Genomic DNA, 19,192 nt, shown 5'->3' on the forward strand with positions numbered 1-19,192 from the left:
TTCGCAAGTAGTAATAATGTTCTGTTATGGAGATGGACATTTTAGGATGATATACCTGCACTTACTAGTAGGTAGTAAATTTTGTTTTACATCCCTTGTTATAGTCACATACCTTAGAATTAGTAAGAACAAACGTTGTATGAACTTCCCAATGTTTGGGAAGAAACTGATTAATATAACAGTTCAAATGTACTGTGCATTTACAATTTGTCAGTTTCTATTTTGAGCACTTTAGATACATATACTCACTTGTTTATCCCTTTCAATAACTCTATGATATATATAGGTGCTTTCATTATCCCTATTTTAGAAAAATAACTTGCCCAAATCACATAGCAAATACTGAATACAGGTTTTGTAACAAAGAAATCAACTCTAGACTATACCATCCTAACAGGGAGCTAAGTGAGATAATTATTTATATTAGTAATGACTGAAGCTACACCATTCATAATTTTTTATAGGAACCTATATGAGTGACACAGCTAAGAGTTCATTGTCAGGTCTGATTATAAGCCACCCTCCTTCCTCCCACCCTGTAATCTTATTGCCTTCTCTTATTTTTATATAGATCATTGGTATCCTCTCAGTTTTGTAAAAAAAAAGTTCTATAAATGTGCTTGGAAAAGGCATCCTTAGGACCAGCACCCTTCCACATATATTTTGCTTTGTGGCTATAAAGTTTGGTGCTAATAGTGCTAAGCTTAGCAAAAATTTTGCTCATTTTAATACTTCCAGAAATTCTAGCAAGGATAAGAAACTCAAGGCAAGTCTATGTAAAAACAAAACAAAATGTCTAGCTATGTACGATACATGGATTAATCAATTAAATTGACCTATTTAGGCAATTAACAAAAACTATTAGTATGAATTATTAATTTTAGGCAGAGTGAAATTTGCAAGTATACACAGTTGTTATATAGTTGTTTTGACTGACATTGTTCCCTGCCAAGAAAGAATGTCTGCAAAAGTTAGAAAAGTATTATCTTTTCAAATGTGACGTGGAAGCCAAAGGCAGTTTTCTAGGACTATTAAATTTTTCAAGCAGATAGAAAATGAGAATTAGATCATTTATATATTTATTTTTTACTTTTTTTCGTTATTAATGGCTTGTGGATATTTTCCATTCTGAATTTCCTTCAGTACGTGGTAGTAGGAAGCAGGATTTTTCCTTTCATTTCATAAGTTTCTAAAACCAAATGCACTGTAATCTGCTTAGTTTTATACAGTAAAACAAACCATTAAATAATAGCTCTGATTACTATAAAATATTTAAAAATTTGCTTCTGAATTTATAATTTCCCTAATTCTTGGAAAAGGACTGTAACAAATGTGTTGAGCCTTTTCTATTTAAGTTTATGGAAAAATAATTAACACTCTCAAGGTTAATCATTCCAACTTATATGCAGCATAAAAGCATAAAAATTATGTGAATCAAATTTCCCCTTTTTGTTTGGGTTTAAATCATTATTATGTTAAAAGATTTTTAATGCTTGAAAGCTTTGACCTTGCCTGGGATAGGAGCCAGTTCAATCTGTTCTTGGATAGAGTTAAGCCCAAGTCATATGATCAATAAATGCAACAGTCATAGTAAATGTAGCAGGGCGCCTGCATCTACAGGAAGGATGCCGCCAGATAGCACAGACCACGCTATATTGGCAAAGGAACTTTTCAAGTCCTTTCATGTCTCAATTCTTTCAAAACCAACCACCTATCTTTTTGAACTTCTTTCATCTACTAAGCATAGGCTTTTTGTTTTTCTTCTGACTAAAAATCATGGTCTTTTGTGTGTGGCAGGTTGCTAGCACTAATCCAACTTCATATGAGCTTGGTAGCTCAGTCGTGTCTGACTCTGCGACCCCATGGACTGTAACCCACCAGGCTCCTCTGTCCGTGGGATTATCTAGGCAAGAATACTGGAGTGGGTTGCCATTTCCTCCTCCAGGGGATTTTTCCAACCCAGGGATCGAACCCTGCAGCTCCTCCATTGGCATTCTTTACCACTGAACCACCTGGGAAGCCCAACTTCATATGTATATGTGGACACATACATATATGTATATATATTACATAAATATCTATGTATACAATAGAAAGCATGCTTAGAAATTGATGCCAGTATTATTAACAAGAATCTGGTCATTGTAATCATAAGGACAGTTTATTGAATTTCTATGTATTTTGGCTTTATATGTTTTATATTATTCATAATAAATAATAAATTATATGAAATATATAATAGTAATCTGTTATGATATATGAGATATTATATACATAAAGTATATTTGCAAAATATAAATACACATTACATATGTAAAATACATCTAAGTGATTAATGACAAAGCTTGTTATATGCCAAACACTGTTCTGAAAACTATATGCATTAATTAATTTAATCCTTGCAAAAGATCTACAACATAGTTAGGGCTGAGATGGGACTTGGACACAGGTAATGTAGCTCCCAAGTCCATGCCCCTAACCAATATATCATTCCCTTCTATTGTATCCATATTCACCAAAGAGCAGCTGTTACCTTTGCTGTTATTACTGAGTCCCAGTAAGAATTGTGGAGTGTAAATCTAACTTCTTAACTTCCCTGCACTTTAGCTTCCAAGGCAGTAATCAGCCTGGGTAACTTCTCTCTCCTCTGGGTTAACTTTCTTTGGGTCTTTACCTAAGAAGTGCTCCCAGCACATCTTAACATTTGCAAGTTACTAGATACCTTTGTTTAAAAGGAAAGTTGTATTTTCTAAAATTAGCGAGTGATTTTTTTAAAAAATCACTTTTTCAAAACTTTTTAAATGTATAGAATTTTATTAACATAGGCAATAGTAACCAAAAAAAAACTGTAAAGAACAGTTTTCTCTACACAGTATATTTATAGTTTTGGTTATTCCTTTCCCTGAGTGTGTAAATGGACTTCATAGGTTTGCAAGCACATTTTGGCAAACTTTCAGGTGATCCGTATCCATTAGGAAATCAAAATCTGGGGGAAAAAATCTAAATTAACCAGTCAAGGCAGGGTAAAATTTAATTAAAATACAAGTGACATTAGTTTCCTCTAAGAAAATATCTCCTTGACATTTTCACTTACTCTTATCTGTTTTACCAGTAGAGTTCCACTTCGGCTGCTGTGTCAAATCACCAACAATGTCCTCTGTAAAATGAGCCATCTGGATTTTATTCTTATAGGAATCCTCTCTTCAAGGTCACTAATGGCTCCTTCATTTTAAATTTAAATGTGTATTTTCTTAATCTTTATTTATCTTGACTTCTCTGGAATATTTGACTAAGTTGATCACTCCCCAACTTGAAATCCATCCCCAACTTTCATTGCATTCCATTAATCAAGTTTTCCTGTTTTATCTTTCCTTATTGCATCTCTAGGTATTCAACAAATATTTTTTTAGTGCCTACTATAAGCTAGGCACTGCTCTAGACACTAGGGACAGTAGCAAATAAAATGAACCTGCCTACCTAAAGATTATTGATGTCTGTATTTTTCTCCATCAGTTGTATGTTTGTATTTTTCTCCATCAAAGTGCATTCTTGGGCCATCACCCCTCCCCATTATCTGTTTCCACTATTTTTTTTTTAACTTCTTTAGAAATCTGTCTTTATGCTATCAACTGCTGCTTTTAAGAAGATTACCGCCAGTATAATTTTGAACAAGAGATTCAAATCTTAAATTCAGTACTTGTTTTATTAATAATAACCATTGATAAGTTCTTGAAATACTTGAAGTCTGTTTTTCATTTGCAGAATGGACATAATAATCACACCTACATTGTAGGGCTGTTGTGAGATAAATTGGAAAATGCAGTAAAGTGTTTAAATTATTTAGCACTTAAAAGGCATTCTATTGTTATGACTATTCCTTTCTTAGTCCCTCATTCTCTTATCCTTATTCATTCTTGATCTGCCTATAATTGTATCATCTCTAATCAATAAACTCCCCCTTTTGGATGACTGTGCTCTCCTAAACATTAGTTTTCCAAAAACCATGGTCATTTCTTTTCTCACGTTAGCTCCTTAAATTTCTCATTTAGTTTGCTGACTCTATTATTCTTCAGGACACTGGAGTTGAAAATTGTGAATTCTTACTTCTCCTTATTTCTATGGGCGCAATCACTATTTAAACTTTTAGGTGTTTTGATGATATGATCCATATTTTGTTCATCAAAATATCACCAGTTGTATCATAGACTCAGTGCCCCAAAATGCTTATGGGGTGAAAAAATTGAATTAGAATTAAGGAAGACGAAAGACTAGATAGAGGTCATGTTGAGGACAAAGGGCAGGTGCATAGAAGCTAAGGAATTAGTAGAGGAAGAACTTAAGATAGGGAGGGGAATTTCATATTTGTAATCTTGGAGGGGAGTCAGTTCCTCGTGATGACGAGTGTATACTGATGGGCGGCTGTTGTCAAGTTAGGGGAAGAGTCCACAGGAGAGCATTCTGCCTGTTTTCATATTCTTGCAGTTAAGTATGTATCTCATAGCTCCCTTTACTCCGAGGAAATACAAGGACAATTTGTCCTTTGAATGACAGTTCTTGACAATGTTTTCATACCCTTTTGCCGTTTGTGCTCAAAATTTAATGCCTCAGGGAAAACACTTGAGGTTTTTTCCTTCAATCAGGCTCTATGCCCACACAGCCTGCCTGCTGCTGTTGCCTCATATCTACACCTTTAGCCAGCTTCCAAATTGCATTAGTAGGAATGATTGCCAGGGGAATGATGCTCCCCATTGCTAAGCCCTTGAATAATCAAGCTGCCACATTCATGCTTCATCAATTACAGTGATTGCTCTCTAAAGATAATCCTATTACAGATGTGTTTCTCTCCTTGGTGGGCTCTGGGGGAAATGAATCCATTTCTAAATAAATACCATTATATTTAGAATAATTGAAATAAGCTTAAGTCTTTGAAAGATTTGGATAACTTTTCCACATGCAAAAGAAAAGCTTCTCACAGTCAGAAGGAATATAGTATGTCATGTTCTCCTCATATTGTTCATGATGAAAATTCAAGCAAATAATGTGTTCTCCATATGCTGGGGACCAAATTTTGCCTCTAATGTTATACTGAACCGTCAAGAATAATTATTGTAGTATATAAGTGTATAGGAGTAAATATGCAATGAAATGTGTAATAGCTAAATATATATGATTTTTAAAACATTATTTTTCCAAAACCTTTATTATTGGTATATTGTAATTTAATAAATTAAAGATAAAAATTTCAAATCTTATGTTTTAGCAGTAAAATGGTATGTAATTTTGGAAACTTTAGTAGCATTTTAAAAAATTGATTATACACAGTGCCTATTGCCTATTTGCCTTAACAGACAAATTTTTAAAAATAATTTTTATAGTCTGCGACTGAGAGAGACAGTTTTCAGCTGACTGATTCCAAACTTTACAAGTAATTTATGCACATTTGATGGAATTTAATCAGAAACAACTTGGATATAGGAAGAAATAGCCAATATAATGTCTAAATTAATATTTTCAACATGGCAATTTTTATCATTTTTGTCTATAAGGCTATCCATCCTATTTCTGTTTTGAAACATATCTGATACCTGTTTCTTTACATTAGACATAATTTTCCCTTGGCTTTATTTTTCTTTGTCAGGTATTTTGCAATATGGATCTCAATGGGGGAGGTTGGACTGTAATACAACATCGTGAAGATGGAAGTCTGGATTTCCAAAGAGGTTGGAAAGAATATAAAATGGTAAGATGGAAGAATTTACATAGTTTTTGACATTTCATAGTGAGATTTTCTTCACTACACTGTGTGATAAGCCCTTGTATTTTTAGATGTCTTTTAAAAAATAGAATGATACATTTTAAAAATAAAATGACGCATTCCTGTCATTATTCTCATTAAACACAAAGCACTCATAAATCTTTTTCAATAAATGATTTCCATGTGTACATCAGAAAGAAAAATATATTACTGAAATCATTTAGCAAACTATTATATATTGTCTGAATTTGTTCCTGATTGAATGCGGATGGAGGAAGCTAGAATTTGGACCCAGTCTGGGATACGTGAGCCAGGATAAGAGAAGTGTATAGAGCTGTGGGCTGTGGAGCAGAACTGGTGGGCACCATCAATGACTTTACTCAAGTGGCTGGCAAGCTGTTGCTGGCTATGGACTGAAAACTCCTCCATGTGGCTAGGGTGGGCTTCCCCCAGTATAGTGATCCAGGGTCATCAGATTTATTGTGTGGCAGTTGACATCCTTCAAGCACAAAAATAGAAGCTTCCAGGTCTTTTAAGATTTATTAAACCCAGAAATGGCATGTCACTTCTACTGTATTCTTTTAGTTAAAGAATACAGGGCCAGTCCAGATTCAAAGTAAGACAAGTAAACAAGGGTATGAACTGTGAGACGTGATTGAGGTCTCCAGAATAACAGTAGATATCATCATTACCATCATCACCATCATCATAGCTACCCTTTCAGTATTTTTATGAACAAGTCTCATACATAAATTCTTATCTAATTTTTATATCAAATGTTTTAGTTAATACTGTCCCCATTTTAAGAGGAAACTGAGCACATTGGGAGATCAATTTTTCCAAGATAATGCAGTAAATGGTTGAAATAATCCATAATCCAATAATCACATGCTAAGTGACTTCAGTCATGTCCGACTCTGTGCGACCCCATAGATGGCAGCCCACCAGGCTCCCCCATCCCTGGGATTCTCCAGGCAAAAACACTGGAGTGGGTTGCCATTTCCTTCTCCAATGTGTGAAAGTAAAAAGTTAAAGTGAAGTCACTCAGTCGTGTCCAACTCTTAGCGACCCCATGGATCACAGCCTATCAGGCTCCTCCATCCATGGGATTCTCCAGGCAAGAGTACTGGACTGGGGTGCCATTGCCTTCTCTGAATAATCACATAGTGCCTACAATACTAACTGTTAAAATCTGCTGACAAATTATCAAGAAACAGTAATGGAAGAGGATTTCCTTTTGCAGACTAATCTCATCTTTTACAGCTAAATGTTCCAGGTAATTCTTGTCTTGACAAATTTTTGACAAATTCTCCTCCCAGAAGGTAAAGAAAGAGATAAAGAGAAATATTGTACTAACCTAAGTTCTGCCTTGATATTCATGTTGAAAATGTGTAAAAACTGTGGTTTGCTCATCAACATTGCAGTTTACCCATTAGTAGGTTAGTAATTGACCAAACATCAGTAGACAAAGGGTTTTAAGAAATGAAGGAAAGTGTCTACTGGTGTCTCTTTATCTACAGTATTTTTTTTTCTCAGATTTAATTATGAAAGTAAGTTAATAAAGTTTGGAGTTACACAAAGTTGGAATCTTGATATCTTCAATAATCCATAAACTCAAGATAGAAAGGTAGGCTAAAGCCAACAAGATAGAGTTCTACAAAGATAAATGTGAAGTCTTTCAACCTAGACCAAAAATACACAAGATTATCTGTGAGAATTTAGAATAAAGATGATGTTACCGAGCAAGGGCTCAATGCCCAAGAAGCCAATACTATGGCACAGACTTTTGAGAAAGGAAAGAGCTTTTATTTTGAGGTCAACTGGAAAGGAGACAGGAGGCAAGGCTCTCAAATCTCCACAATCCAGAGATCAGGGTGAAATTTAAAGGACTAGGGGAATGTCATACTTATAGACTGATTGGCTAGTCTTGAATCAGTCCATACAAGCTGCAGAACCCAGGTTTTATTTATTAAAAGATTTCTTGTTTTGTAAAGTCCTCCAGAGGCAACAGTTCAATCCTTTGGTTCTGTAGATTGAATGTTCTTAGTTCTGGAGTCACCCTGGAGATGACTTCCTGTCCGCACATGCACAGTTCTAGTCATCACTCTGCCACTTAAAAGTGGAGTGATTTTTAGCAAATCATTTAACCCATACCTTAACTTTCTCACTTGTTAGGAGGGGACATTGCTAATAGTACCTCATTTGCCTTGCCAGGGATATTGTGAGGATCAGCTATAAGTAAAGCACTTGGCACATTGGGCTGGTATGCTGGGATGACCCAGAGGGATGGGATGGGGAGGGAGGTGGGAGGGGGGTTCAGGATGGGGGACACATGTACACCCATGGCTGATTCAATGTCAGTGTGTGGCACAAACCATTACAATATTGTAAAGTAATTAGCCTCCAATTAAAATAAATAAATTAAAAATAGATAAATAAAAAAGAATTTATCATATGTTATAATTTGCTTAACTATCACCAAAACACATGGTATAGTGTTTCGGTTGTTTCCTCCAGAGCTTGTCTTTCACCTACAGACAAAGCAACATGACTCCGTGAAGAATGGGCATAGACTCCTTATGCCCACTCTTATCAGTCACACCCACTTCTGTTCCCTGAATCAGAACTGGCTGCTGGGAGTACCTCCTTTGGGAAAAAGAACTTGACGTGTACCACTTATTCCTTAATCTTCACTGTTCTATTATATACAATAAGATGATTCACTTCTTTCTTAAGCACTGAGTGTAGAGCTAAAATTTCACCCCTCCTTCCTTTCTGCCTTTCCTCTCTCCTTCCCTTTATACTGGTTGATACCTGTGGGCTTTCTCTTGCTTCATAAGGTCTCCAGAACAATATGTTAAAATTATCAACACATGAAATACAAATATATAATTATTATTTTTAAACCTCTCTCACCATGGAAGACTTGCAGTTTATTTGATTCTTAACGTTGGCTTTAAGACTACAAAATCTTTTACCTAAGCTTTGTTTTCACTTAAAACTTCCTTATGAGGAGATTCAGCAAAATCTGGTTTATGGATTTGTAAAGATGTTTGCCAAGGGGGAAGTCTGGAGTGGGCTTTTTTAATGAGGCACTTAGGGAACAACATTAACTCCTTCAAGCCTTGAGAATACCATTTAGTGGCCTATGGCAATAACACTTATCAGCAGTACTTTTGCATATACAGCCCAAACAAGCTAGGGTTCCAACAAACAGTACCCCTGTGGCCTAACTTTATAGAAGGTAGTGACTAATGCCCTGGAGACAACCTGTCTTTGTATTGAAAACATTTAGCTCCATAAACAGTGCTTCCTATTTACACAAATATTTCATTCTAAGCACTGTATCTTCTGGGAGTTCTTTGTTTCTGGAAAGGAATCAAGAGCACATTTTCAACTTCATTTTATCATATTCACATTAAAAGGAGAAAAATATATATCAGAAATTTAAAATGCTGAAATATTCATCTTTTGATCTTTTTTGAGCTATCTCAGTAGTTAGAGGAGATGCACAATTGAATTGTATATTAAGCACCTTTGGAAAGCCACAACTCAGTAACCCTGACTTCTTATCTGTTTTCTTTGATCATTTTATGAAAAGAGATGAAACCTACAGGGTACATAGACTGTGTCTGGTTTCAATTGTGTTTAAGCCATAAAAAGTCAAGACTTCCTATGAATATTATCAGACAAAACAAAGTATCAGAGACAATTATTTTATTAACTTGGAAAAATACGAATCAAAACTGAACATTTTTGCAAATTTTGGCAAAAACTAATGAATATTAATCCATTCTCTGTGTGCTTTTTTTAAAAAAGCAAAATGTGGTTTATAAGGCCAATTTTAAGTCAGCATTAGTTTAAGCTAAACTCCAGGGTCTTTTGCCTTTTATTAAAGAGCTAAAGGAGAAATAAAATTGATAAACAATCTATCTGAATTATGATATCAGAATCATGATATGTGATTTTTTAAATTATGTGATTATGATTGGCAGGGTATGGTATAGCACCCTTGGATTTTATTTATAATAAAGAACAAGTTCTGTTTTTATTACTATTGCTTGTTCAAAGGACTTACTGCTTTTTCAGTGTCAACACTGAATTTTGTATAAGACTTTACTTTCATTTTTATGACTGTTACAAGCTATTTGGAGTAAAATATAAAACCTGTGGTAAGTTGTTGTAAATTAGTTTTTACCAAAAACAAATTACAATAATATGTAAATCATTTCTTTGCTTGTTTGTGCATTGTTCATCTCTGTATTTCCAGAAAAAATATGAATTTTTTTCAAGGACACTCCCATAATATACAATCAACCCTTAACTCCTAATATCTTCAATATGAAGATGAAGTTTAGTTTTATGCCTGCCTTTTTTTTCCCATGTACCTATTAGAGAATTTGATCTGGTGAATTTATTATTTCTCATTTGCATTCAGAATAGCTATTCTACAGTGTAATCCTATGGTTCTCCACCTTTAGTGCACAGCATACTTACCTGAGGAGCTTTTAAATGTATAGATCTCTAAGACCACCCCAGACATACTATGTCAGAACCTCCATATGGGAACCAACCAAGTCATCTATAGTTTGAAAAAGCTCCACAGCTGTTTCTGATATGCACTGCCAGTTGAGAGCAAATGTCAGAACTATCAAGTTATTAGCATGGGTTTAAGATCTCAAAAATTTCTTTTTTAGATCCTAAAACTTATGAGATATAGTGAGAAAGGAATTAAAAAAAATAGAACCAAGGTAGAGTTAAAAAAGACAACCTCTCTTTAGCAATAGGAAAGCAGAAACAAGAGTAAGAAGATAATCTGTAGACATAAACTATTGTTTGTGTCATAGCTTAGCCCCTGTTGCAACCAGTTGGTTTAAACTTCTTATTTAATAATTAACTTCTTGGGTTAAAATAATAGTACTCATTTGTATAAACCAATACTCAACTTATCTTAAGGATAGATTAGTTCCTAGCATCTGAAAACCATTTAAAGCATCGATTCAATATCTCCTTATTAAATTTCAGGCTAAAAAATAAAATAAAATAAATTTCAGGCTAAGACAAGACCTAGGATTTCTCATACAGAGTGCAAAAGAACCTGCCTAACGCTCTATAGCTTATAGTCTCTTGGGACAGAGACAGATAATCAGAAAATTACTATATATTGTGATATATCCTCTAATTATAATAGAAACTAGATTTTTGTTAAGTACTCCTCATGCATCAACACTGAGATAAATGTTTTGAGTATATTATCTCACTTCTTTCTCAAAACATTATATATGGAAATATTTTAAATCCTTATTTTGCATATAAGGAAACTAAGACTCAAAAGTAAGAGCAAGTATGGCTGAGCAAGACTTCCAATTGCAGCCAGAGGTAGGGAGTAGAAGTTGTTTAATCAAAGCTGTCTTTGTGACTAGGTGTCAGATTCATGGGATTCATGGTTGCCTAATAGACTATCCAATAGACAGTTTACTAAATTAGGAACCCATTTTCCCTTCTTTCTTGAATTTTTTCATCTTTATGATGAAATGGTTATTTCTGCATCATTGCACTTAGCTATTAGAAGGTTTCCTCCTACGTTCTAACAGAGAGATTGATTGATTGTGTTAGATTGATTCCTAACACATTGATTCCTTGCAGCCAATAGAGCATATATTTAGAAAGTTTTCCGGAAAGGTGCATAAATAAAATTTTGTTTTATCAAAGCAAATTTCAGTGCTTTCTCTTCAGTTGTTTCTTCCTCTATCTTCAATCACAAAAAGCAAACTGTTTAGGAATTAGCCTCCACTTAGAGGGGGTACAAGCTTGCATGCCAAGCTGGGAACGGAGGCTCATTGGAGGAATTACACAAATGTTCTTCCTTTTAGGATCACTGTGCTTTTCCCTATGAAGGCTGGAGAGCTTTTATATCCTTGCAGTTGTTTCAACAGCTTGGAAGTATTTGACCTAAAACTTCACACTTCATCATCCCCACCTTCCTTATTCACATTTAGTATAATTACTGAATCTCTTCTAACTGACCACACAAAAGAGGGTGTATATAGAGTTTTGGCATGTCTGAGCTGAAAGGAAATACAAGGAGAATCCCAGCGCCTTCTTTTTCTTCCCAGTAGCTTCTGCAACTGAGAACGTGCTAATTTTCAGTCCCCTGTAACTTTCTGCTTTGCTTACTCATTGGAGAAGGTAAGTTTCACTCTTCTCCATGGTATATAGCACCAGTTGCCCTAAGAATGTGTAAAATTCTTAGCACATTTTAAATTAAGATTTCCTGCCACAGTGGAACTCTTGTAACCTGTGACTTGAGCATCTTAAGAACAGAGAAGAAAGAAGACCCTAGAGTATGGACTTCGATAGATCCTACATCTATACTCTGGGCTACAGGGAGATGATCTTAGGGGATGCATGTACCCACTGCAATTTGGACAAAATGTGTTTAGTTAATCAAAAACTAATTTAAATTGAGATACATATATGCAACTAAGTTAAAAGTGTACATATATATGTATATGCTAATACATTTCATTGAAAATACATTCATTTGCCCACATTTTTAAAATGGAGGCTCAAAGCTTAGAATTCTGAATTAGAGATTCTTTCATAAAACTTTCCGATAATCAAATGCATCAAATATTTAGCTTCTGTTTTTGTTTTTTTTAACTAGAGCAAGTAAGGCATATGAGAAGCAATGTATGTTAAAAGTCCTCTAAAGTTTTATTATTTTCCTCAGTCTTTTAAGATTGTTGTAACAACTTATAGTTCAAAAGAATCTTTAGTGATTTGCTTTCATAGAGCAAAGCTAAACATCTAAATTAGTTTTTACCAAAAACAAAACAAAATTCCTCTTTCCTGACTAATATTTAACTTATTTACATGATGTTATAAATCTTATCATTGCCATAAGAGAACTGGCATAAATGAGTTTGAGACCAAACATAATTGGTCTTTGATAAGTAACTCAGTTGGCAGATGGGAGTGCACAACTGTATTTAATGCTTTTAGTGTACTCTGGGTATTAATACACTTTAAAGAAGAAACGGAAAATACTGCTTCACGTAAGCTGGTTAAAGGAGAAATCATTTAAGAACATTTGTACTATAGTTGTCATTCTGTAACGTTGATATACATTAAATTTTAAAAGAAATAAATATTTTTCAAATTCTATCCTCTGTATTGAGGAAATAAGAATTGTTGCATGAAACAGGGCACCCAAAGCTGATGCTCTGGGACAGCTCAGGGGGATGGTGTGGGGAGGGAGGTGGGAGGAGGGTTCAGGATGGTGGGACACATGTACACCCTTGGCTGAGTCATGTCGATGTATGGCAAAAACCACCACAGTATTGTAAAGTAATTAGCCTCCATTTAAAATAAATAATTTAAAAAAAGAATTGCTGTGATTTTTCAGTACTTCCCTCATTATTATTCATACAGATAGAATAAGACCCTTTATTAGTGACTACCTATGTGAACCAGAATGTTTCTTTCTGCAACATCAAAGTATATCATGTGATTACTAGGCACCTCCAAGTTTTCCAAGTATCAAAGTGCACAAGATAAATGCAAAGTTTCTTCAGATTCAGATTTATGGACTGGTCTCAGATACTTTGATTCAGGTTGGAGCCAGCCAGGAATATTTGTTTTCAACTAGTGCTCCAGTGATTATGATTCAGTTGGTCACTTTAAGAAACACTCGTGAGATTCAACCAAATTACCTACAAGAATTAAGTTTAAAGGTTATTTTTATGAATTCAACTGCAGACTACTATAGTCTTTTGTTTTCTTCCTTCCTGCCTTTCTTCCATTTCCTTTGAACTTCAGTAAAGTTTATGGAGTGCCCAGTGTATGCCAGCATTCTACTAGTCTTTGAGGATTCACAAATACAACACAACTTCTGTCCTCAAGGAGCTTATAATCTGGTCGGTGAAACATGTAGATCAGGAATTATACTGAACTTCAAGTTTTACCAAGGGATACTTTCTGAGGCAGTTGTGAATACCCAAAATCTAGAGCACCAGTAATATCCTAGGGTTTTTAATTTTCCTATCATTAACATAACCAGCATTAAAAGTTAGCTTTCTTTTATGTACTACTACTTTTATCCCACAAACAAAACTGTTTTGAACACTTAGTAGCAATGACTGGGGTTGCCTTAAGAGAACAGTGGAACCTTGTTGAGATTCAGGTTTGGAGCCTCCAGCTAGATTCCCTCACTAGCTCTTAAGTGTCACCCTTCTACCTCCAAATCCTAATCTATGGGTGTGATGTATTTAAGTGACTGAAGTCCTGGATTTACAAATTTGCTTATTATTACTTAAAAATGAAAATGTTAAAAGCTATAGAAGTTAAGGGTCTAGTAATCTGTTACTATCTAACATAATTTGACTGTGAATAATAATAACATAAAACAGTAATAGTATTGTTAAATAACTTCTGATGATACTCATTGAAAAATGTTTAAACTATGTTGAAAATATTCCATTAACTCGTATGTAAGAACTATTTTCAAAAGCAGGTTGTGATTGAAAAGCATGTACTGGTCAAACCTATTAACCAGATTCATTTAATTCAAAAAATCTCATCTACACAGATTTGAATATCATATTTTTACTGTATTAAGAATTACTCTAATGAACCTTGGAGAGGAACATAGCAGAAAAATACTGAGTGAGTAACTGAAGAAAATGTATAAAAATATAAAAGAACCATCTTTTAAAGAATGTTTTATTATTGTTTAGAACATAATATTAAACTTGAAAAGATCTTCTCTGTGAATTAACAGCTGCATCTCTGTCTTCTTTTGCAGGGTTTTGGAAATCCCTCTGGTGAATATTGGTTGGGGAATGAGTTTATTTTTGCCATAACCAGTCAGAGGCAGTACACTCTAAGAATTGAGTTATTGGACTGGGAAGGAAACCGAGCCTATTCACAATACGACAGATTCCACATAGGAAATGAGAAGCAGAACTACAGGTAAATCCATCTTGGGTGTGGTGTTCAACTGCCTCATGCCTAGTCATTTAAGAATTTTAATAGAAAAGTGTGGAAAATAAAGAAATGATCCTTCAAAATGAAAATCAGTCTGTTTTGGCCTATGACAGAGAGATACAAAAAGCCCTGTAAAGTCTTGTTCAAAACTTTAAATTATTCAGTTTTCACAGACTGATTATTTTGATATTGGTTCAAATTCTAGAGATAGGGAATTAATTCAAGTGTGATATTATTATTCTTATTTTCATTATTGCTATCATTGTTATGAAGGTGCAGTGAATTCATACATATAAAACTGATGACAGAGAATTGACTCAAACTCAGGGGCTTGAAATAAATACTATTTTCTACCAGATTTTTTCCTTGCACTTTCTTTATTTACCTTTCTTAAATTATTTTTTACATTATCTTGAAGGTGACAAAAGAGGGGTAAAATTTTATGTTTGAGTGATTTACATGAAAAATAAGGTGAGGCATAATTTAGAATTTTTTGGTCAAAATGTGAAAGACAAAAGTAACTCCAAGTAATAACATCAATATACACAACAGGTCGTGTTTTTTTTATATCATTGCAGATATAAAGATAGACAGACTATATCCTTAATTGTTAATATCTCAGATTTTTTTTTTTTCAAGGAACAGCTTGTACACTAGAAAAAAAATGGCTAAGCAAGTAATGCAGGGCGATAAATTTATTTCACGAACACTGCATTGCTTCTATCTTCTAGGAACTCTACTAGGCACTGGAAAATTTGCAGTCAGTGATGAGAGCACTAGTCTCCCAGACCTCACAGTTTATCTTGTTAGAATTTAGGTCACTAAATAACTGGTTGGCCTTCCTTGAGACCAGGAAGTATATTTCAGTTACTTTTATATCACTACCCATAAAGGCAATACTTGGCACATAGCAGATCCTTAATAATTACGTGTGACTCAGTTCTGTAAATTAGATAAATAGTAAATTAGAGTTGCAGTGATTTTAAACTCTTGATATTGTGGCTATTCTACGCTGGTCTTGGAAACATGAGTGTATACATTAAAGAGTCGGCACGCTGCTTCAAGCAAAATGCAGTGACAGCGACCAAGGCCTGATGCTTGTATTCCTACCTGTGTGGCCATCTCCTCATAGTTCAACTGTGTCTGCTGCTTGTTTATATTTCTGAGACATACCATCCTTCAGGAGTTTAAATCTATAACTCTTTTATAAATGCATCTCATTTTATTTTAATAGATTACGCATGGGATTGAATCCTTGGAGACATAATAATCATTTTCTTAACAAACAGTGATGATATCACTACATCAGAAGATGTGAAATTGATCCAAGGAGTTGATAGTCTCATGGTGGGGACTGAGGGTGTGCATATGGCAACTTAAGCAACAAAAGAAAAGACATTTATAAAATCCAATGGAGTGTGAGAAGAAATGTTTCCAAGGAGGTCAATATTTTGAGAGTTTTATAACAAGAAAAACCACTGTAAAACATCAGGGATACTCTTGTGTAAATGTTTTGAGTTGAAACTTGAAACGATATGAAACTTGGCTAATGTCAGACAGACTGACAATAGGACTAGCAAATAATTAGTCTAGTCTTTTTCTAGGCTCCTGAAGAATTTGCTTTGGTTCTTTTCCAAAATGTCTCTCAGTTTGTGTGTGTGTGTGTGTGTGTGTGTGTGAGCATGCTTATGAGGATGGGGTGGTATTAAGGGTATAGGTTTAGGGGTGCTGGAGGCCTCTGCAGTAGGCTTCAGGGTGTGTAGTATGACTGTCACTCTGGCATCTGCTTGAGGAAGGCATGCTTTCTCCTCTCCCAGGCCCACTGCCCTCACTGAGCGTTTCTCGGTCCTTGAGCATCTTTGTAATTCTGATTTTGACCCAAATGATGCAGATCTGTGATCAGAAAGTTAAAGTGAGGTGTACACTCTGAGATCTCCATTTTTGTCCCTTGAGAGAATTGTGAACCTTGAGAATCAGAATTACAAATCCAGAAGGAACTTAATCATTTAATTCCAAACCTTTGGTTTTAAATAAAACAAAGCTGAGTTTCAAATCTACAAAATCTACAGTTTAAATCTACAAAAATCTACAGTATTTTTGCCCAAGGAAGGAGCAAGACTTAAACATGGGATGTTTGACTCCTGCTGGTTCCGTGTAATTTCCACTCTGTAATGCTACTGTAATAAAGCTGGTGGCTCTGGCCCTCTTTCCTGCCAAGACTGAGCAGAAAACAGATCTGTAATCATCACCTTCTTATGCAGTTAAATATTAAGATTCACATTGGCATCAATTGAGAAATTAAAGCTCATTAGAACATAGTGCCTGTTCTGGTGAAAGCTTAGTTGAAATAAGCACACTATAAGCTGGCATTATTATTCACTCTTTTAAAGAAAATCAAACAGAAGCTTGAAAAGAGAACCTCTCCACCTGTCTCCTCACTCATGCCCCTCACTGATTCTCCAAGTCCAGTAACACCACGGGTGGCCTCAAGTCGGGACTCCAGATGTCCAGCTTTGCTTATGGTGCATCTTCTGTGCTTGTTTCTCTTCTCTCTGAATTAGGATGCCTCGCTGTGATAAATTCTTAAAGGAATTAATGCACTTATATATAAGTATTTTATAATTTATTAAATTATTTTTAGTACTATAATCATTTAATCCTTACAATGACTTTTGAGCCAGGTACTGTTAGATACATACAAAGATGAAGAAACTTGGATGAGGCTTTGGAAAATTGACTTGCTCAAATTCAACTAAATTTCAACTAAAATCAAAACTATGAAATTCATGATAGGTTTTTGTTTTCTATTTTTGCATTTTCTATATTTTTTCCTCTTTGAAATTAAATTCAGAAATTTTTTAGTTTTCTTTTTTAAAGTATTTTGTCTTTTTTTTTTTTTTAATTTTTATTATTATTTTTTTTTTTCCAGTGGGTTTTGTCATACATTGATATGAATCAGCCATGGATTTACATGTATTCCCAATCCCGATCCCCCCTCCCACCTCCCTCTCCACCCGATTCCTCTGGGTCTTCCCAGTGCACCAGGCCGGAGCACTTGTCTCGTGCATCCCACCTGGGCTGGTGATCTGTTTCACCATAGATAGTATACATGCTGTTCTTTTGAAATATCCCACCCTCACATTCTCCCACAAAGTTCAAAAGTCTGTTCTGTATTTCTGTGTCTCTTTTTCTGTTCTGCATATAGGGTTATCATTATCACCTTTCTAAATTCCATATACATGTGTCAGTATGCTGTAATCTTCTTTATCTTTCTGACTTACTTCACTCTGTATAATGGGCTCCAGCTTCATCCATCTCATTAGGACTGGTTCAAATGAATTCTTTTTCATGGCTGAGTAATGTTCCATGGTGTATATGTACCACAGCTTCCTTATCCATTCATCTGCTGATGGGCATCTAGGTTGCTTCCATGTCCTGGCTATTATAAACAGTGCTGCGATGAACATTGGGGTGCACGTGTCTCTTTCAGATCTGGTTTCCTCAGTGTGTATGCCCAGAAGTGGGATTGCTGGGTCATATGGCAGTTCTATTTCCAGTTTTTTAAGAAATCTCCACACTGTTTTCCATAGCAGCTGTACTAGTTTGCATTCCCACCAACAGTGTAAGAGGGTTCCCTTTTCTCAACACCCTCTCCAGCATTTATTGCTTGTAGACTTTTGGATAGCAACCATCCTGACTGGCGTGTAATGGTACCTCATTGTGGTTTTGATTTGCATTTCTCTAATAATGAGTGATGTTGAGCATCTTTTCATGTGTTTGTTAGCCATCTGTATGTCTTCTTTGGAGAAATGTCTGTTTAGTTCTTTGGCCCATTTTTTGATTGGGTCATTTATTTTTCTGGAATTGAGCTGCAGGAGTTGCTTGTATATTTTTGAGATTAATCCTTTGTCTGTTTCTTCATTTGCTATTATTTTCTCCCAATCTGAGGGCTGTCTTTTCACCTTACTTATAGTTTCCTTTGTAGTGCAAAAGCTTTTAAGTTTCATTAGGTCCCATTTGTTTAGTTTTGCTTGTATTTCCAATATTCTGGGAGGTGGGTCATAGAGGATCTTGCTGTGATTTATGTCGGAGAGTGTTTTGCCTATGTTCTCCTCTAGGAGTTTTATAGTTTCTGGTCTTACATTTAGATCTTTAATCCATTTTGAGTTTATTTTTGTGTATGGTGTTAGAAAGTGTTCTAGTTTCATTCTTTTACAAGTGGTTGACCAGTTTTCCCAGCACCACTTGTTAAAGAGGTTGTCTTTTTTCCATTGTATATCCTTGCCTCCTTTGTCAAAGATAAGGTGTCCATAGGTTCGTGGATTTATCTCTGGGCTTTCTATTCTGTTCCATTGATCTATATTTCTGTCTTTGTGCCAGTACCATACTGTCTTGATGACTGTGGCTTTGTAGTAGAGTCTGAAGTCAGGCAGGTTGATTCCTCCAGTT

At 35.0% G+C, this 19,192-nt stretch overlaps 1 protein-coding gene across 1 annotated transcript in view; it reads left to right on the forward strand.

Moving 5' to 3' along the window:
- The window catches only part of ANGPT1 (angiopoietin 1), a 296,599-nt gene that overhangs the window by 235,670 nt on the left and 41,737 nt on the right, over positions 1 to 19,192 (forward strand). Inside the window, exons 6-7 of the mRNA XM_061123602.1 lie at positions 5,639 to 5,740; positions 14,562 to 14,728. Of these exons, the coding sequence (XP_060979585.1) occupies positions 5,639 to 5,740; positions 14,562 to 14,728 (269 nt within the window). The remainder of the gene's footprint in view (positions 1 to 5,638; positions 5,741 to 14,561; positions 14,729 to 19,192) is intronic.

Source organism: Dama dama, chromosome 21, assembly GCF_033118175.1.
Source record: "Dama dama isolate Ldn47 chromosome 21, ASM3311817v1, whole genome shotgun sequence".
Taxonomy (NCBI): Eukaryota; Metazoa; Chordata; class Mammalia; order Artiodactyla; family Cervidae; genus Dama; species Dama dama.